This window comes from Callithrix jacchus, chromosome 17, assembly GCF_049354715.1.
Source record: "Callithrix jacchus isolate 240 chromosome 17, calJac240_pri, whole genome shotgun sequence".
Lineage (NCBI taxonomy): Eukaryota > Metazoa > Chordata > Mammalia > Primates > Cebidae > Callithrix > Callithrix jacchus.
In genome coordinates, this window is record NC_133518.1 from 17,238,220 (window position 1) to 17,259,458 (window position 21,239).

Here is a 21,239-nt window from a genome sequence, read left to right on the forward strand (position 1 = left end):
CTGGTAATTCTCATTGTTTCAGTGATTGGCATTCTGTGCCAGGAGCAGCAGGATCTAGATGGAACCCCTGGGCTATGGGTAACACAGGTGGATCTGGCCCTGCACGCTTCCCCGCTCTCTTCAACTGATCTGGATACGTTAAGTACCTGCGCATGCCCAGAACGCACCAAGCTCTTCTGCCCTCTGGCAGCCTCCTCGAACCATCCGGACTTCACCTATTTCAAGAAGCCCCTCTGGGGGCCCCGCCCTTTGGGAGCACAACACCCTTTATGTTCCCAAAGCCCTACGTCTTTATCAGGTGCTGATGCTACTACCTGCTTCTGCGCTGGCCCCGCAGGCCGGTGCACACTTTGCAGGAGGAGGCTTTGTCATAATCTTCTTTGTCGCCCCAGTTCCTAGCTCACAGCGGAGCCCCTCAAACCTCGGGAACTCCTCCCTGCAAAGGAGCCAGGACGCCCTCCCTCGGGCTGCGTTTAACCAGGGCAGGGTGACAGAGGACCTCCACAGCAGTCAGGCCTCAGGGCCCGGGCAGGCACAGCTGGCGGGACTCAGCGCTGGCCCGGCGCCGGGGCTCGTATCACCTCACTGCTGCAGACGGGCTGTAAGTGCGCGCGCGGTCGCCATGGTAGCGCAGCCGCCGCGGCCTGTGGTAAAAGGAGCATGGGGAGCCCCCGGGAGACCGCCAGTGCGCCGGCCAGTTCCTCTGCCCCGGCCCCGGCTCGGGCCACCATTCAGGCTCGTTTTCCGGGCGCGGCCCTGCTGGGCCAGCGCGGTAAGAAGTAGGGAGCCCGTCTGCGCGGCTTGGCCCAGACGAAACGCATGAGGGGCGCGGGGTTCGCAGGCCAGAGTCCTCCCAGCAGGCTGCCACCCAAGGCAACTCGGCGGGAGGGTGCCTCTGGGAATCCCAGCTGTGGCCAGAGGTTTGGGGCGCCCTGAAAAGAGGGCGGTAGAGGAGTCCCCAGCCGCCGCGAGGGGCCGCCCTTTGCGCGACAGGTTGTGCGGATGAAGCTGTCCGTCCCTATGCTCTCAGGGTCTCCGGAAGAGTGTGTCTCGGGGGCGCTCTTCTCAGCCCCCTTTTTGTGAAAGTCCCAGAGAGCAGGTCACAGGTGGACATGAGGGTCTTGATACCGTTCTGACTTTGCGCCTCTCTACCACCTCAGTTTTAAATATTTCTGCGCCCAGGAGTGATCGTTAGCAAGTTAAGCTCACCCTGAACGCCCACCCGCTACCCGCCATTTCCGTTTCGTATGCTTGTTTTAAGGTATGTTTGTGGATACGGAACTGTTTCCGGAGGCTGGCTTAATAATACTCACTGCACCCAGGAGGTGGGCAGTGTCGGGCTCTGCCTTTAGCATGGGAGGAAATTTAAGCTAGGATAACAACTCATTCAAATGTACACACTGCGGAATCTGGATAGGGCGGCCAAGTCTGACTCGTGCTCATCGCTTGGATTTCTCAGTGCTTGGCTAAGTATAGAAAAGCATGTTTTGGAGGGAACTGCCTTTCTCTGGAAATTGCAAAACGTGCTGCCAGAGGCATGGATGAAAAAATGAAATTTGGGTTAGATTCTTGACATTTTCCTGCGTAGCTGGGTTATTTCCTAGTTTTTGCTTTGCAATTTGAAAACTATTTTCCTTCTAATATGAATACAGTATAGGAAATAAATTGGTGCCATAAAATCTTGCCATGCAAAATACATAGGTGAATTTTAAATCAAAGGAAGAGTTGCAGAAGCTTTTAAAAACTGTAAATCTATGGCTAGCTAAATATTATCCCCATAACTTAGTTGAGCTGTATTTAGCTTGTAGTCGATTCCTTCATGCCTTCCTGGAAATGAATTGTAGTCTGACACATTTCTGTGCCTTGGTTGTGTTGCAGGCAGCGCTGAATCTTGGAGAGTCACAGGGCAATCTTTATTTTAATACCAAGGAAGAGAGTAGGGAAGAAAGAAACCCAGTGGGAGCATAGCTCCAAATTCTATTTGTGATCTACTTGCTTTGTTTCCTGGGACGGACACTAAAGCAGCATTTTCTAAATTGCATTCCAAGTGAGACTTTTTTCTTTTTCTTTTTGAGATGGCATCTTGCTCTGTAGCCAAGGCTGGAGTGCAGTGGCACCATCTCCACTCACTGCAACCTCCACCTCCCGTGTTCAAGCGGTTCTTTCGCCTCAGCCTCCCCAGTAGCTGGGACTACAGGCACGGGCCACCACACCGGCTAATTTTTCTATTTTTTGGTAGAGATAGGGTTTCAACATGTTGGCCAGGCCGGTCTCGAACTCCTGGCCTCACGTGATCCGCCTGCCTCGGCTTCCCAAAGGGTTGGAATTACAGGCGTGAGCCACTTGTGCCCGGCCAGAAATGCGGCATTCGTATCCTCCCTATTTTCAAAGTTTAACAGTTTGAAGACAGTTAACATGTTTTAAATATCCTGAGTAGTATTGTGTCTCTGTACAGTTTTGTTTATTTCAGCACCTCTCAAAATTACTTGATAATAAAAGGTGTTACTATTCTATTTGGAACACCTTTGATCATCCTGTAAAACATGAATATTCCACAAAATACAGTTTAGGCAATATTGTGCTACAATATCATTTAAATACATGAACACTTTCTAAAACATAGGTGAAGTTTTTCATTATGTACATCTATCCACATGACAGAAATTTATGCTGACATTCAAAATTTTCAGAGAATACTGACATGGTAAAACTGTTTACAATATAACGTTAATTGAAAAAAAAACAGCAAATAAAATTATATCCAAATATTTCAATTGTTTAAAAAATATGTATATAAAAGAAAAACTATAGGAATTATGTATGCCTAGACCTCAATTGTGGTTGTTCTTTGGCAGTTTGGGACTGCAGATTAACATGTATTTTTTTTTTTAAATATTAGAAATCTCCGGCCAGTCACAGTGGCTCACCTGTAACCCCAGCACTTTAGGAGGCTGAGGCAGGCTGATCACTTGAGGTCAGAAGTTCAAGAGCAGCCTGGCCAACATGGTGAAACCCCATCTTTAGAGCCAGGTGTGATGGTGTTTGCCTTTAGTCCCAGGTACTCAGGAGGTTGAGGCAGAATTGCTTGAACCCGAGAGACAGGTTGCAGTTAGCCAAGATTGCACCTCTGCTCTCCAGCCTGGGCAGGATGACACAATGAGACCCTATTTAAAAAAAAAAGAAAGAAAGAAATTTCCAAATTGTTTGGAATAAGTATATTCAATTTTAAAAAGGTTATTATAAACTATAAGAAAATTGTTTGCCATCTGAAATATAATGCTCCTCATGTTAAATCTTGTTCTGCAGATGTGTTTAGCAAACTATTCTTCAGAGTGCAAAGGACACTCAGTAAAGGACATTTCTGAGATGTAGAGACTTAGAAGAAAAGCCAGCTCCTAAAAAGCTAGGCTGGTTGAGCAATGAGCTCTCTGTGCACAAATTTTAAAAAGACATCCACAAAAGGTAGAAGTACAGAAAACAAAGACAGATAGTGGCCTGTGCTTCTTAGAAAAGGAACAGTATAACTTCCACCCCAGAAGATGTAGGCCTTGCAGAAGATGCTTTTAAGGTATTATTGAAAAGAGTAAGGCCATAAGGAAAGCTGCATGTACAACAGAAAGCAGATCTCAACTCTTGCTTTATTTCTATCTTCTTAAGAACTTAGGGAAAAGGCGCCTTTACAAAGAGGAAATGGAAGACTGGGTAGGAGAAGAGCTTCTGTGAGCCAGGCCTTGATTTGGTACGAAGAAGAACTGAGTTATATTCAAACTTGGGATGGTGTAGAGGGTACCCACGAAGCCTGTGGGAGTAGGTGATTTTTCAGATCCCTTTTGAGTTAGGTGCTTGGATAAAATTGTTTTTATTTGAAGCTAGTTTAAGAAACCTTTTCCTCTGGTGGATGCTGAGATGCTGAGGTGGAAAAAAAAAAAAAAAAGAAACAAAGTAACCTTGAGTCACTGCAATCCAATAGGACACAGTGGAAATCCAATAGGACACAGTGGAATCAGTTTGCTTCTGCACTCTGTCCTTATTAGCTGCATGGTTTTGGATAAAATCTACAATTTCTTTAGAAGTCATTTTCCTCAGCTACCCGGCCTGGCACATAATGGAGCTTATGTCGCTTCCAAGTTAGGGTGCTCACTTGAGTTAGCGTCTGCCAAGCCTCATGGGTGCTTCCATGGCCCTAGTTCTCCAAACAGAATTTTAATTCTCTCTAGCATTCATTAGTTTTATTTCTCTTCTATTTTTCTATCCTTGTTTCCTTTTCTTCTCTACTCCTACTGCACACACACACAACTCATATCTTTGAAAGAAGTACAGTTTTTATGTTTTTTTTTTAAACAAAAGGCTTCTGGAATAATGTTTATGTGTGAAGGATGCATTTATTTTTCAGAATCTCCAGAATCTGGTCTTCAGAAACAGTATTCTAATCTGTGTATGGAAAAATCCCAGAAAATTAATCCTTTTATATTGCATATACTCCAAGAACTGGATGAAGAAGTTAAAAAGGGGTAAGAAAGACAAATACTTGATTACATCAATAGTGTTTGCTTATATTCATGTGTATGAAAATCTTAAAATATTGAGTGATTTTATAGCCATTTGAAAATGCTTGGTAAAATGGACATATCTTTTGATTTAGGTAAGTAAGTAGATGAGCAACACTGTTAGTAGGTCTTAAGGTGGTATAGTAGTTAGAAGAGAACACTAGAGCAGGAGTATCCAAGCTTGGGCTCCAGACTGATCTTTAACTCCTGTGAGCTGGGTGAATCTTTTTTTTTGAGATGGAGTCTCACTCTGTTGCCCAGGCTGGAGTAGAGTGGTGCGATCTTGGCTCACTGCAACCTCCACTTCCTGGGTTCTAGCAATTATCCTGCCTCAGCCTCCAGAGTAGCTGGGATTATAGGCACCTGCCACCATGCCCAGCTAATTTTTGTATTTTTATTAGACAAGGTTTCACCATGTTGGCCAGGCTGATCTTGAACTCCTGACCTCAGGTGATTTGCCTGCCTTGGCCTCGCAAAGTGCTCGGATTACAGGGATGAGCCACTGTGCCCGGCCTGAGCTGGGTGAAGCTAAGCAAATCATTGAAGCTTTTAATGTTATCTATAAAGTGGGGATACTGTGTGTGTGTGTGTGAGAGAGAGAGAGAGAGAGAGAGAGAGAAATTATATGGTATCTTTTAAAGCACTTTGCAGAATATTAAGTAGTTTTAAGTTACCTGGTATAAATATATACTTAGAAGTCTACTTACTATATGCTTGCTTCCAGTAAATGTTATCTGTATATGACACATGAAGGAAACATATTTTTACTTCTTTACTGGGTTTCTATTTCAAAATCTTTTTTTTTTTTTGTATTTTAACAGACTAGAAGGAGGAATCACATTAAACATTGCTGGTAACAATCGCTTAGTGCCAGTAGAAAGAGTTACAGGTCAAGATTTTTGGATTCTTTCCAGAATTTTAAAGAATTGTCGGTATATTAATGGTATGTTTCCATAAGTATCAATACCTCCCGCTTTTCATTGATCTGATTTTAAGCATTCCTTATAAGGACTATAAGGAATATCAGCTTCTATTCAACTGTGCTTCAGGTTTGGATGTTGGATATAACCTTATAAGTGATGTTGGTGCATACTACGCTGCGAAACTGCTTCAGGTATTATTTTACTACAAAATGTCCTTAGTTTTGTTTACAGTGAAAACAGTCTGATGACACACACACAAAATAATAGTTTTGCCCAATGTCAAGGGTCCCGACTCTGTGCTAGAGTACTTGAAATACACTGGAAACCCACTGTGAATTTGGTCTCAATGAAGCTGGTAGCTAGAGCTCCTGAGTTACCTTCAGCAAACTTGTACACCATGATTAAATATATAAACCATATCCACCTTTCAGACTGATCAAAACTAAATATAGTTTTTCCTTTCATTTACATTGTAATTATATTTGTTTACATGAGAATGGTTTTCTTCCCCTTAATGGTAGTTGTTTTTGCTAGGATACAGTTTTTCTTGGTTATAAAGATTTTCTTTTGAGGTAAATACTTTATATACTGTATGTGTGTATGTATATACATGTATGTAAAATTAACCAATTTCCAATAATAATGTGTAATAGCTTTTTTCTCTTATAGAAACAACTTTATCTCACTTACTTAAACCTTATGTTTAATGATATTGGGCCTGAAGGTGGAGAATTGATTGCTAAAGCACTACATGTAAGCATTTATGTATTTCAAACTAACGTTTTATTTGGAAATTTCAACTTCTGATAGCATGGAACTAACAGAGTCCAATGTTGAAGTGAACTTATTTTAATATTATAGGAATATATATTTTTATTATACTTTATTAAAGTGTATACATTACATGAACATTTTTGAAGTCATAGTTTTACTACGATTTCATTCACATATGTAAGGTTAACCCTTTTAAAGTCTTCAGGTCGTGTTTTTTTTAAGTATTAATATATTCACAGAGCTGTGTAAGAATCACTATTTCTGTTTTTAGAACATTTTTATCACCCCAAAAAGAAAAGCCCTAAACTCACTAGCAATCCCTCTCCATCTTTTCTACCCCCGCCACTCACCAGGCCCTGGCAGTCATAACCTACTTCATCTCTCTAAATATTTGCCTCTTAGGAACATTTCATTTGAACAGAATCATATAATATATGGCCTTTTGTGATTGGCTTAATGTTTTTTAAAGATTTATGTTTTTAAAAGTTTTACAGTTTTAGCTCTTTCATTTAATTCTTTGATCCATTTTAATTTTTGAATATGGTATGAGTTCCAATTTTATTCTTTTGCATGTGTATATCCACTTGTCCTAACACCATTTGTTAAGACTATCTTTCTCTCATTTAACTGTCTTGACAGCTTTGTCCAAAAATCAGTTGATCATAAATATGGGAGTTTATTTCTGTACTCTCAATTCTGTTCTTTTAATCTATATGTCTATCCTTATGCCACTACCACATTATCTTGATTACTATAGCTTTGTGGTAGGTTTTGAAATCAAGAAGTGTGTCCTTGTTCTTTTTTCAGGATTGTGTTGGCTCTTCTGTGTCCCTTGCATTCCATATGAATTTTAGGTCAGTTAATCAATTTCTGCAAGAAAAGCAGCTGGGATTTATCTTATTTTGAGACAGTTTCATTCTTGTTGCCCAGGCTGCAGTGCAATGGTACAGTCTCCGCTCACCACAACCTCTGTTTCCTGTGTTCAAGTGATTTTCCTGCCTCAGCCTCCCCAGTAGCTGAGATTACAGGAATGTGCTACCATGCCTGGCTAATTTTGTATTTTTAGTAGAGATGGGGTTTCTTCGCCTTGGTCAGGCTGGTCTCAAACTCTGAACCTCAGGTGATCCGCCCACCTTGGCCTCCCAAAGTGCTGAGATTACAGGTGTGAGCCGCGCCTGGAAAGCAGCTGGGATTTTAATAGGAATTACATTAAATCTGTCGATCACCTTGGGGAGTACTGCCATCTTAAGTTTTCCAAGCCTTGAACATGAGATGTTTAATTATTTAAGGCCTTTCATTTCTTTCTACAATGCTCTGTAGTTTTCAGTGTGCAAGTCTTACACTTGTTAAATTTGTTCCATTTTTTTTGATGCCATTGTAAGCGGAATTGTACTTAATTTCATTTTGTTTATTGTTAGCATATGAAAATACAGCTGATTTTTGTATATTTATCTTATGTCTTGCTTTGTTGCTGAACTCATGTATTACTTCTAACAGGTATTTTTGGTTGAATCCTTAGAATTTTCCCTAAGCAAGATGGTGTCACCTACAGTTTTACTTCATTTCCAATTTGTATGGTTTTTCTTTGTTTTTCTTGGCTAATTGCCCTGGCTAGAACCTCCAGCACAATGTTAAATAGAAGTGGTGAGAGGACATCATTTTCTCCTGATCACAGAGGGGTTTGAATTTACAGATAATTATTTACACTATTATATGTCCTAATATTTACTCATTAGGATGATGAAATGTCTGTAATTTTCTTTGTGAAATATTTATCAAATTATATTGCTTTAAAAGTGATATAGGAGGAATGGGGAGTGACTGGTTAATGGTATAGGACCAGCTTCAGGGATGATGCAAATGTTTTGGAACTAGCTACAGGTGATAACTGTACAATGTTGTGAATGTATTAAATGCTACTGAACTGTATACTTAAAAATGGTCAGTTTTGTTATGTGAATTTCACCTCGATTTTAAAAGTGAAGTGCTATTATTTTCTTAAGATAAATTTACAGATTTTTCCAGTGAAAGGAAAGTTTGTTGAAATATGCTTTATTTACTGGTTATTGCATAGGCATGTTTCTTGGGCATTCTTTGTACTGAACTATTAAACTAGATCTTTATCTATTATGGGAGATTCAGTGTTACCTTTAAGGAATATCTCCTGTTCTATCTCCATGAAAATTGGAGTCTGCAAATAGTAATGCAGTCTCCTAATTCATTTAATTTATAGAATTTTGCGGATTAAAAATTAAGTAAGTTTTGATTCTTTTCCTTTTCAGAAGAATCAGACTCTGAAATACCTAAGAATGACTGGAAACAAAATTGAAAATACAGGTGGAATGTTTTTTGCTGCAATGCTGCAAATTAATTCATCCTTAGAGAAATTAGATCTTGGTGACTGTGATCTTGTGAGTAAACTGGTTATGAGAATATCATCCAGATAATGGGTCTTAGAGACCAGTGAAATGAGAGTCTTATGAATGATTAATTTTGCTTGTTATGTCTAATATCAGAGAAGACTATTTACTATAGTTCAATTTTATTAATTGTACTATTAAACATAACTGTACTATTAGACATAATAGTACAATAGTCTGATTTTAATTGTACTATTATACTAATTTAAATTAGATTATTAATTGTACTGTCTAATTTAAAAAATTAAATGTTTTAAATTTTAAAAATTAGACATAATAGCACAATTAATAAAATTGGACTATAGTAAATAATAACACAAAAAAGTTTAGAAATAAAAATATTCCTAAACTTCCATCTATATAGGTCATCTTAAACTGTATGGAATTTTTAGAAAAAGATCATGTTCACTTTAACAAATATTTCTTTATTCATACAATATATGTATTTTTTACTTTCAAAAATACTCTTTAGGCTGGGTGCAGTGGCTGCCTCCTGTAATCCCAGCACTTTGGGAGGCCCAGGCAAGTGGATCACCTGAGGTCAGGAGTTTGAGACCAGCCTGGCCAACATGGTGAAACCCCATCTCTACTAAAAATATAAAAATTAGCCAGGCTTCGTGGCAGGAGCCTGTAATACCAGTTGCTCAGGAGGCTGAGGCAGGAGAATTGCTTGAACTGGGAGGTGGAGGCTGCAGTGAGCTGAGATCATGCCACCTCACTCCAGCCTGGGCGACAGAGTGAGACTCTGCCTCAAAAGAAAAGAATAGTACTTTTTAGTAGTTATTTATATTGTAGCATAAAAACTTAAAATGATGATGCTAAAAGCTGCTCTGAAGCTGGGTGACATGACATGTACCTGTAGTTCCAGCTATTTCGGAGGCTGAGGTAGGAGGATCTCTTGAGCCCAGGAGTTTGAGGTTACACTGCACTATGATCATGCCTGTGAACAGCCAGTGTCCTCCAGCATGGGCAAAATGGTAAGACTGTCTCTAAAAGTTAAAAAAAAGATGAAAGTTGCTTTGAGCCTTCACCTGGCCTGATAACGAGAAATTTGTGTTTTTTGCGTGTCTTCAAACTCCAGGCTTCACTTTCTCTGACATGCTTTCGTATCTTCAGGCCTACTCTTGGGAACCTGTTGTATAGCCTCAGATTAATGCACAATCAATGTGACATGAAAATAAGATGGGCCAGGAGGCTCTCTGGGGTAATAGATTCTGAAGGTCTGAAGGATTAACTTTTTTTTTTTTGGAGTCTCACTCTTGTCACCCAGGCTGGAGTGTAGTGGTGTAATCTCAGCTCACTGTAACCTCTGCCTCCTGGATTCATTCTCCTCCCTCAGCCTCCCGAGTAGCTGGAATTACAGGTGCCTGCCACCACACCTGGCTATTTTTTTTTTTTTTTTTGTATTTTTGGTAGAGATGGGGTTTCATGAGGTTGGCTAGGCTGGTCTAGAACATTTGACCTCAGGTGATCCACTTGCCTTGGCCTCCCAAGTGCTGGGATTACAGGCATGAACCACTGTGCCTGTGCCAGGCCAGGGTTAACTTTTTTTTTTTGAGTCTCCCACTGTCGCCTTAGCTAGACTGCAATGGCACAATCTAATTTGGCTCACTACAGCCTCCACCTCCTGGGTTCAAGCAATTCCCCTGCCTCAGCCTCCTGAGTAGCTGAGACTACAGGCGTGCGCTACCATGCCTAGCTAATTTTTGTATCTTTAGTAGAGACAGGATTTCACCATGTCTTGATGATGGTCTTGAGCTCTTGACCTCATGATCAGCCCACCTCAGCCTCCCAAAGTGCTGGGATTACAGGCGTGAGCCACCATACCTGGCCGAGTTAACTGTTTTAAGGTGGTAGACGCAGCCAGTGTGGTTCACGGAAGACATTAATTTGGTATTGATCGTCTCCACCTACTAGTCACTGCTAGACACTAAGGATACAATAGTGAATCATATGGCCTCTGCCCTTATGAAACTTACATTTTAGTTGGGAAAACACCAATAAAGAAATAGACGAAAGTGGCACAAAGATGACTCAGTACTCTGATAATGGGGAGAAGTAATTCTACTACAGATGGCTGCCTAAGACTTGAGGAGGTAATATTTACAAATTATGAAGGACGAGTAAAAACTGTCATGGAGAATGTGCATGTCACAACCTTCCAGGCAGAGCATCCAGCATGCACAGACATTAAGACAGTGCTTCCCTTATGCAGCCATTTATTTGGCAGAAAAAAAAAAAAGTGCTTTGCTAAGTGTGGCATGGGTAGCATTCCTGGTGCAGTGAGGTAATTTTCATACTCATGTTTATTTTTTTCTTCTTTTTTTTTTGAGATGGAGTTTCGCTGTTGTTACCCAGGCTGCAGTGCAATGGCACAATCTTGGCTCACCACAACCTCCGCCTCCTGGGTTGAAGCAATTCTCTTGCCTCAGCCTCCCAAGTAGCTGAGACTACAGGTGTGTGCCACCACGCCCAGCTAATTTTTCTATTTTTAGTAGAGATGCAGTTTCACCATGTTGACCAGGATGGTCTCGATCTCTTGCCCTTGTGATCCACCCGCCTCAGCCTCCCAAAATGCTGGGATTATAGGCATGAGCCACCGCACCCGGCCACTCATATGTTTATTTTTACAGATGCTGTTTATTTCAAGGGATTATGATTTTCCAGTTAGCAGTGATACAAAGTTTTATTTTAAAATAAACATAAGTGAAAAAGTGAGTTGATTTAATGGGAAAGTATTAAGTAAATAGTGTCAAGTAAGTTTGGGCATGGTGGCTCGTGCCTGTAATCCTAGCACTTTGGGAGGCTAAGGCAGGCACACTGCCTGAGCCCAGGAGTTTGAGACCAGCCTTGGTAACATGAGAAAACCCCATCTCTACAAAAAATACAAAAATTAGTCAAGCATGGTGGTGCATGCCAGCTTATAGGGAGGCTGAGGTGGGAAGATCACTTGGGCGTAGCAGGTCAAAGCTGCAATAAGCCCTCAGTGTGCCACCGCACTCCAGCCTGGGTGACAGAGTGAGACCCGATCTCAAAAAAATGAATAAAAACAAATACAGTGTTAAGTAAATATTTTGCATACTCAGATTTGGCAAAAATCACGAGGGTGGTACATGAATAATGAAATAGCAAGTCCGACAATATTTAAGATCTGGGAAGTCAGAATGGCTGAGCAGACCAAGTTAAGAGTGCCTCAAAGTCAAGGTGGAGAGGCTTATGGGGGCCAGATAAGGCAAAGCTGTGTCGGGTGTGGGTCATGGGTAAGGAGAAGAAGTGGGTGTTGTATTATAAAAGCAAATCAGGCCAGGCGCGGTGGCTCATGCCTATAATCCCAGCACTTTGGGAGGCCGAGGCGGGTGGATCACGAGGTCAAGAGATTGAGACCTTCCTGGTCAACAAGGTGAAACCCCGTCTCTACTAAAAATAGAAAAAATTAGCTGGGCATGGTGGTGCACGCCTGTAGTCCCACCTACTTGGGAGGCTGAGGCAGAATTGCTTGAACCCAGGAGGTGGAGGGCGCGGTGAGCTGAGATCACGCCATTGCACTCCAGCCTGGATAACAAGAGCAAAACTCTGTCTCAAAAAAAAAAAAAAAAAAAAAAAAAAGCGAATCATGGGAATCATGCAAAGGCTCTAAGGGGTAACAATCTGATGGGTGGTTTTAGATCACTGGTTTCTCTATGGAGAATTAAAGGGTGGCAAGAGGAAGCCATCTGACCAATTAGTTACTGTAGTAGTCTAGGTGAGAGGTGAGGAGGACTTGGACTGGGGTGGTGGCCACAGAGATGGACAGGAACAGAGTAATTTGAGACATCTTTTGGAGACAGCAGAATCTGTAAGACTTACTGATCAACTGGGAAGATAAGAAGAATGGCAGAGTGAGAGGAAGCCCATGATTTCCAGCACACTAACTGGGTGTGTATGGTAGTGTCCATCAAGGATATGGGGGAGGACTAAGCCCTTCCAGTCAGATAGAGCAAGGGAGGCCTATGGGATCTGTGAAAAATGTGATTAGTAACCTCTTCTCACCATACAAACTTAAGGTCCTAGTATGAATATAAAAGAATGTTTGCACAAAGTTATGTGTTGTGTAAGTAGTATGAGCTCTAACTGGGATCCATATAGGTGCTTCAGTGCGTAGGAGTAAACCTAGAGGCAAACACTCAGGAAATGGATACTGAAACATTAGGAAACTCCAGTAACAATTCATTTTTGAATTTGATCAACCTGTAATTCAAAGTGCAAGGAATGCTTAATTTTAAAAACAATTTTATGAGAATGCAGATAACTGATCTTGAAATATTCATGTAGACAGACTGTTATATACTTTGTCAGCTTCCTTAACAAATTTGCCTGTTTTTAGGGGATGCAAAGTGTGATAGCAATTGCTACAGTACTAACTCGAAACCAAGCAATTAAGGCAATAAACCTAAACCGACCTATCCTGTATGGTGAACAGGTATGTATTCAAAGCGACAGGAGTTAATATAACAACATGAATAAAACTAAGGTACTACTACAAGTTTATGTCAAAGTACGTGAATATACTGTATTTTTAGAGATGTACTTACTATATCTTTATAAACTATTTATAAAAATGTTTAAAGGAAAATTATATCCATCCGTGGTAAGACTTTTATAACTAAACATGCTTTTAGATATTACTTATTTAAGCAGCAAACACGTTATCTTTTCTCTTGAAACTCAAGTTCTGAGTAAACCTGTGAGGGTCAAAGTAATTAAGATGAAAGCATAAATAGTGAAGGTTTTAAAAGCCAGACTTCAAGCCCAGTGTGAACTATTCTATTGTTACATTGGTATGGCTGAGCCATTACGCTTTTGATATCATGAGTAATAAAAGCCAATGTATGTGAAAAGCAGTCTGGAAAGTCTGGACTTGATCCTATCTATAGGTAAGCTGCTTGCTGGAGACAGAAAGATGAGTAAAAATATGGTTCCTACTTTCAAGACTTCTAGCTCCTCAACATCCTTCTGGGTGGCTTTCTTTTCCTATCACTAGTAAACAGCTAGGAAATAAGAACTCTCTTTATTATTGGTATAAACAAAAACATATCTATTAGGAAAAGTAAACGGTCAAAGCACTTTATAAAGTTCAGTGTTTAAAATTCAGTGTTGGCCGGGGATGTTGGCTCATGCCTGTAATCCCAGCACTTTGGGAGGCTGACGCAGGCGCATCACCTAAGGTCAGGAGCTTGAGACCAACCTGGACAACACGGCAAAACCCCGTCTCTACTAAAAATACAAAAATTAGCTAGGCATGGTGGCAGGTGCCTGTAATCCCAGCTACTCTGGAGGCTAAGGCATGAAAATCGCTTGAATCCAGGAAGCAGAGGTTGCAGTGAGCTAAGATTACACCACTGCACTCCAGCCTAGGCAACAGAGTGAGACTTCATCTCCATCTCAATAAATAAATAAATAAAATTGAATGTTTGAACTTTGAACTTTTTTTTTGTTTTGAGATGAGGTCTCTCACTCTTATCCAGGCTGGAGTACAGTGGCATAATCTCGGCTCATGGCAGCCTCCGCTTCCTAGGCTCAAGTGATCCTCCCACCTCAGTCTCCTGAGTAGCTGGGACCACAGGTATGCACCATCATGTCCAGGTAATTTTTTTGTATTTTTGGCAGAGACAGGGTTTTGTCATGTTGCCCAGGCTGGTCTTGAACTCCTGAGCTCAAGCTATCTGCCTGCCTTGATCTCCCAAAGTGCTAGGATTACAGGCATGAGCTATCATGCCCAACCAAACTTTGAATTTTTTAAATGACCAAAGCACTTTAGATAATTTAAAATTATCCACCTCACTGTTCCTCCTTAGCATGAATAACTGAGAATTAACAGTATTTTAAAAGTAGTATTCTCATATACAGAAGTGTATTTTGCATTCTTTCCTACATAGCTCTCTCCCTTTATCTCTGCACTTTTTGGTACCAGAATTTTTGTGGTTTTACATCATGTTTCATGTACATAAATCTAATCTGTTCAACAAGATCCTCAGAATCTTCAAATAGATTCCTTTTAAAAAAATACTTAACAGACTAGCAAAATACAGCTCAAAGTAGCCATGCAGTGAATTGCTTCACTCATGATTCATTCACGCCATGAATATTTTAATGCAACCTTATGCCAGACACAATGCTAGCTAGGTGCTAGAGGTATTAAAGTCAAATAAATCACATAGAACTTGTCTTCAATTAGTTTTCTGCCTAGGTGGAGGGAGCTCAACAAGTCTGGAGACTGATATGCTCAGGGTGCCATGGGGACATAAGGAGGGTAATCAAAATCAAAGGGGAGGTTTAGTTTGGTAGGGAGGTTCTCAGATTGAGGACATGACAGGAGATTTGAAGGCTAAATTAAAAATTTCTGATTTTATCTCTGTGGAAATATATTTACATACAGGAGATCACATTATAAGCATGATCTCTTTTTAAAATATGTTGAGTGGTGTCATTCCTAAATCCACCTGAGGATGCTTATTATTAAAAGGACCCTTGTTGCTCTCAGTCTGGTGCTTCTGACAGCCAGCTAGGCTCTAGCCTGTTTTGTTCTCCAGGACAGCCACTACCTTCTCTATCCCCAAGGGTACTATTCTGCTCTTAAATGGTTGCAGAGGATAATTCTCTTGTGCTTTCCTACTTTGCTGTTCCAATATAAACCTGCAGATCTATTCCCTTTAAGGGTATTACTGGTTTGGCTGGGTGCTGTGGCTCATGCCTGTAATCCCAGCATTTTGGGAGGCTGAGGCGGGTGGATCACCTGAGGTCGGGAGTTCGAGACCAGCCAGACCAACATGGTGAAACCCTGTCTCTACTAAAAATACAGAAATTAGACGGGAGTGGTGGCAGGAACCTGTAATCCCAGCTACTCAGGAGGCTGAGGCAGGAGAATTGCTTGAACCCTGGGGGTGGAGGTTGCAGCGAGTCGAGATCACGCCATTGCACTCCAGCAAAACTCTGTCTCAACAACAACAACAAAAGTATTACTCTTTTATTACCATGGAAGAATGGGATAACAAACAGCTGTTAAGATATAGGACTTCACCTTTAATGCTCATTGGCATTATCTGGGGAGCTTGAAAAATACTGATTCCAGATACCACTCTAGACAAATCAAGTCACAAACTCAGTGAATGGGACTAAAACCCTTTACTATTTCTGATAAGAGTTCCTCCTTTAGTTAGGATAGTCCAGCTTTCAAGCTTTGCAGCCTAAAACTGCAATCAAGGCCCAAACACAAAAACATACTGGGTTTGTCCTCTGAGCCTGGCACTAGGTAGAGCCATCCTATATATAGCATTCCTTTGGTTATATCTTTTTAGTGTCAAAGCAATTTCAGCAAATACAGAATTATAGAATATTGAACAATAATAAATGCTTTGTAGTCAGCTTATGAAACACTTATTTTGTGCTAGATACTTTTTGTTAACTTTTATGTGTGAGGGAAGCATAATTTCAACTACTTTACTAAAACGGAAACAGACTCAGCAAGATGAAAATATTTGCCCAAAGCCGTACAGCCAGTAAAATGTAAAGCTGGTATCTGACAGACTTGATTTTTATAAAGCTCATGTACTTTCTGCTATTGCTAAGTGGTTTCATTTAAAGCTTTTTTTCAAAGTAGTTTTATATATAGCAAGAACATATATATAATTATCTGTGTTCATCATCAGCATTTCCAGTGACTAAAAAACTTATTACATTATACAGCAGTCATGTAGGAGCACATATCACAAAACACTTTGGGCCATTCATTTGAAAATATGCTCTGATTTTGTTAAAAACTTAAAATGCCTGGTATTCAAATCTTCATTGATGTTACGTATCTTTTGCCTAGAAGTGGCTAGATTATGGAACTTTAAAAAACAGTCTTCTGATGATCAGAAAACAAGAGTAAAACCTCTTAGGAATTTGAGATGATTATAAAAGGGAAGAATCAGATATATCACAGGATTAATGAGTGTATTCTTAATATAAAACCAAGATTGGGAAATGTCTTTGTATTTTGTCTGAAAACCATCAAGAGTAGAGATCAAGAATTAAATTCAAGAATATATGGAAGGTACAAAAAATGTTTAGAGACTTGAAAGATGGATTACATGCTCTATACATGATGGGACCAATTGTTTTCTTTTTCCTTTTGAAATGACTGAATATTGTTTTTTTAAAAAAAACAAATTAACCTGCCTCTTTTATATCACTTAGTCACTATATTTTACAAGTGCCTGCTACCTATTTCTGAGAAGATAGAAGATATCATTTGTGGCAAAGATATTTTTAAAATAGACCAAACAAATGCAGTTTTAACCTATATAACCTTTTTTAAAAGCTAATTTAAATAACAGCATATGTTTGAAATAAGCATGTACTACTTCAAAATTATTTTTTAGAAATAAGACTTTATCCATTTTTAGGAAGAGTCCACAGTCCATGTAGGCCGCATGTTAAAAGAAAATCACTGTCTTGTTGCACTACACATGTGTAAGCATGATATGAAAAACAGTGGTATACAACAGTTATGTGATGCACTGTATCTGAACAGTAGCCTGCGCTACCTTGATGTCAGCTGGTAAGTGATAATTTACACATTAATAATTCAAAGTTAAATCCTGGGACTAATTTATATAAATATTCATGATACTTGGGATACTCTATAAGACATTATTTCCAGTGATTAGAAACTGCAATCATTTGTCAACCTTTTGTCCTAAGCCTTAATATTTATTTACGTTATACTGTTATTTTTTGTAACATGAATGAGCAATTTAGTTGTGTAAACAAGAATGAAAGGTGAATTTTTGTTAACTTTCTTGGAAATCAAGTGACTAAAATAAACCTTTACTAAAACAGAAAGTTTTCAAGCATCTTATCACTATGAATAAAAACACTATTTCATATTTTCAAATATAACTATTTTTTCTTTCCCAGCAATAAAATAACTCATGATGGAATGGTGTATGTGGCTGATGTACTGAAAAGCAACACTACCCTGGAAGTAATAGATCTTTCCTTTAACAGAATAGAAAATGCAGGTGCAAACTATCTCAGTGAAGCTCTTACTTCACACAACAGGAGTCTTAAAGCGTTAGTATGGTTTTATATTTAATCAAAATAACAGAAGAGCAAATTCTTAAATTCTAACCTCAAATCCTTTAAGATTATCATGAAATATGAAAACTGAGCTTCTAAACTGACATAGTATTAAATTACAGTAAACATTTCAATTTTTCAAACGTAATGTTTTTTACAATTAGACTGATTCTATTAACAGTTCCTTCAAATTAATGAGAAAATTTGTATTGCTTGTTATTTATCCTCAATTCTTATAGAAAAATCAGAAGAATACAATATGATCAGACTTTTAAAAATAAGAATGAACTAAAGAATAAAATACTTGGATGGATTTATCCAGAAAAATATATCTGCTATCCACCCAAACATTTACTTAATAATATAAAACAAAAGACTTTCAAAATGTAGTACCTCTACCAGGTACCTGAAGGATCTAATTAGAAAACTAAGTTTCTTGGATTTTAGGAATTAAATGGTCAATATTTTTACCACTACATTAAAATATGCTGAAGAATAATGCTAAGACTACACAAGAAAATGTTTGTAATAAATGCTGTTGCTAATTTTTGCATTCTTTCTTTGTGGAACTATTGGTTTCAGGTTGTCAGTAGTCAGCAACAACATAGAGGGAGAAGGACTTGTTGCACTTTCACAATCAATGAAAACAAATCTCACATTCTCTCATATCTACATTTGGGGAAACAAATTTGATGAGGCTACGTGTGTAGTAAGTTTTAAGTTTTTTCCTTCACTGAAGGCTTTTTCTGGGATCATCTCTCTAACATCAGATAGTATTTACAGGTGCCTGAGAAATGGTTACACAGTGAGACACTGCAGTTTTGATAATTAACCTAAGTCCTAAAAATTAGATACTAGAGAGTTTGGTGGCTGAAATAACAAAAGATATTAAATACCATATATTAGTATTACACATCACTGAATGACACAGTTCTAATTCCTCAAAGGTTAAAAAAAATCATAATTATTGATTTGATGTAGCAAAATTTCTGATCTGCTTCCTAACAATTTTACCAAAATATGGAACTGGAGAGATATAGTACAAGCTATCAAAATATTTGGCATATTGCTCACATAAATACAGACAGCCTTTGATAATACTTCCAAAACAGAAATCACGGTAACAGTTTTCATTTGGAAAGAATATGGGGAAAAGCAGATGTTACAATTCTCAAAATTTGCAAAAGGACTAACCAAAATTCCACCACTAAAAAGAGTAATAAAACATACAGTATTGTCACACCCCCCCCCAAAAAAAAACCAACCCTTAATTTTAGAAAAACATCCATAATCCTTTAGATTCTACACACCAGAGCTGAATAAATTGAGTTTGGAACTGGAACTAATGATGAATGACAAGCTAAAGCAGAAAGGAAATTTGACTTTTAAATATTTTAATGTCTAAATTTCCACCTTTCTCTATAATGGCAGCCTTACTGACAGTTCAACATGTTTGTATGACTCTGTTAATAGATACTAAGGATTATGGCTCATGCCTCTAATCCTAGCACTTTGGGAGGCTGAGGTGGGCAGATCACGAGGTCAAGAGATCGAGACTATCTTGGCCAACATGATGAAATCTCATCTACTAAAAATACAAAAATTAGCTGGATGTGGTGGTATGCACCTGTAGTTCCAGCTACTTGGGAGGCTGAGGCAGGAGAATTGCTTGAACCCGGGAGGCAGAGGTTGCAGTGAGCTGAGACAGTGCCATTGAACTCCAGCCCGGGTGACAAGAGTGAGACTCTGTCTCAAAAAAGAAAAAAACAAAAAACAAAACAAAAAAATGTATAGAGGAAATTCTACAATGGAGAAATAATTAATAGGCCAGCATCTAATACTATAGAATTGTCTCTCTTAGCCTAAATCTGCAGATTAGATTCAGGGGGATCATGAACTCTATATAATTCTATGTCCAAATCTGGGATTCCCTTTATTTTTCTAAGGAATGGGTAACTAGCTATCAGCAGATTTTTGGGAATGTATACAATAGCTCTCCTACCCAGCCCCTCTACCTATTACAATTTAAGAACATAGAGGGACTTGAAAATTTTGACTATAGGAACTTTGGTCCACAAAACTGGTAGTATAGAAAATTAACTCTAGGAATACAAAATGACAAAAACATGTGTAATACATTAAAACTTAGATGTAAGTTTTGCAACATTATAATTTCATTGTGTGTAATTAAATGAATAAAAATCTTCCTACAATACCTGGAAAATATTAAAATTCAGCAATGTAATTGAGAATATTTTGTTTTAAACTACAAATTAGCATGGCTAATTTAAATATTTAAGTTTCTTTTAGGACTGTAAATTGAATTCATGTTTTCTTAATGATATAGTTTTTCTTTTCTTAAAAATCCTAGGCGTATTTGCATTTAATTCAAATGGGTCGTCTAAAACCAGACAATACAGACGTGGAGCCATTTGTGGTAGATGGACACGTATATCTTGCAGAAGTCTCCAATGGCCTTAAAAAGCATTATTATTGGACATCAACTTATGGAGAATGTTATGACCACTCATCTAATTCAGGTTTTGCTCTTGTTCCAGTAGGTCAACAGCCATGATAAAGAAGCTCTAAAATAATTTTCATACTTTTGTCTTAGTACTTCCACAGAGATTAATATTCTAGACCCTATTGGTTTTCTTTCATAAATTAAAACAAGTTACTTTTCTCAAATGTGTAAAACATAATGGCTGTATTAAATTTTGTATAGCTGTCCACTGTGAAAAACTGAGTATGGTTAATTTTTTTTTTTTTTTTTTTTTAAGACAGAGTCTTGCTATATCGCCCAGGCTGGAGTGCAGTGGCACAATCTCAGCTCAGTGCAACCTGCTTCCCTGGTTCAAGCAATTCTGCCTCAGCCTCTCAAGTAGCTGGGACTGCAGGTATATACCACCATGCCCAGCTAATTTTTGCATTCTTAGTAGGTATGGGATTTCACCATGTTGGCCAGGATGGTCTTGATCTCCTGCTCTCATGATCCACCTGCCTCAGCCTCCCAAAGTGCTGGGACTACAGGTGTGAGCTACCACACCTGGCCAGAGTACAGTAATTTTTTTTTTTTTTTGAGACAGAGTTTCGCTCGTTACCCAGGCTGGAGTGCAATGGCGCGATCTTGGCTCACCGCAACCTCCGCCTCCTGGGCTCTCCTCCAGGCAATTCTCCTGCTTGGGTTCTCCTCCAGGCAGTTCTCCTGCCTCAGCCTCCTGAGTAGCTGGGATTACAGGCATGCGCCACCATGCCCAGCTAATTTTTTGTTTTTTTTTAGTAGAGACGGGGTTTCACCATGTTGACCAGGATGGTCTCGATCTCTTGACCTTGTGATCCACTGTGCCCGGCAGTAATTTTTTTAAAAAGACACTTTATAATAGAGACTAAAGTTCTAACCCTGGAGAAATAGGCCAAGGAACTAGACTAAAATTATTTTTACACTGAAAATATAAACAAGCAGTGAAGTAGCA

General features: G+C 39.1%; 3 protein-coding genes across 15 annotated transcripts in view; 1 reads left to right on the forward strand and 2 right to left on the reverse strand.

Annotated features, from left to right (window-relative positions):
* LRRIQ4 (leucine rich repeats and IQ motif containing 4) overlaps positions 1 to 579 on the reverse strand; it is a 62,329-nt gene extending 61,750 nt beyond the window's left edge. For 3 of the 4 annotated variants that reach the window (XR_013528435.1, XM_017965695.4, XM_035278562.3), the window contains exon 1: positions 147 to 579. The gene's annotated coding sequence lies outside the window, so the exon portion shown is untranslated. The remainder of the gene's footprint in view (positions 1 to 146) is intronic. The other variant, XM_078353865.1, reaches the window with a different exon arrangement.
* On the forward strand, positions 159 to 20,508 carry LRRC34 (leucine rich repeat containing 34). Of its 8 annotated transcripts, none has more exons than XM_078353870.1 (12): positions 159 to 601; positions 2,900 to 3,739; positions 4,394 to 4,511; positions 5,369 to 5,490; positions 5,597 to 5,661; positions 6,140 to 6,223; positions 8,527 to 8,655; positions 13,028 to 13,123; positions 17,091 to 17,245; positions 17,605 to 17,760; positions 18,349 to 18,475; positions 20,138 to 20,508. In XM_078353870.1, the coding sequence occupies exons 3-12, from the start codon at positions 4,438 to 4,440 to the stop codon at positions 20,339 to 20,341; spliced, it is 1,212 nt and encodes a 403-aa protein (XP_078209996.1). In that variant the 5' UTR covers positions 159 to 601; positions 2,900 to 3,739; positions 4,394 to 4,437; the 3' UTR covers positions 20,342 to 20,508. The 8 variants fall into 8 exon arrangements, with proteins under 8 accessions (XP_078209996.1, XP_078209997.1, XP_078209995.1 ...); XM_078353871.1 differs by having other exon boundaries at positions 2,900 to 3,030; XM_078353867.1 differs by lacking the exons at positions 159 to 601; positions 2,900 to 3,739 and adding exons at positions 628 to 772; positions 1,161 to 1,261.
* Positions 2,509 to 21,239, reverse strand: part of MYNN (myoneurin) — a 39,519-nt gene continuing 20,788 nt past the window's right edge. For all 3 annotated transcript variants that reach the window (XR_013528434.1, XR_013528430.1, XR_008477506.2), the window contains one exon: positions 2,509 to 3,164. The gene's annotated coding sequence lies outside the window, so the exon portion shown is untranslated. The remainder of the gene's footprint in view (positions 3,165 to 21,239) is intronic.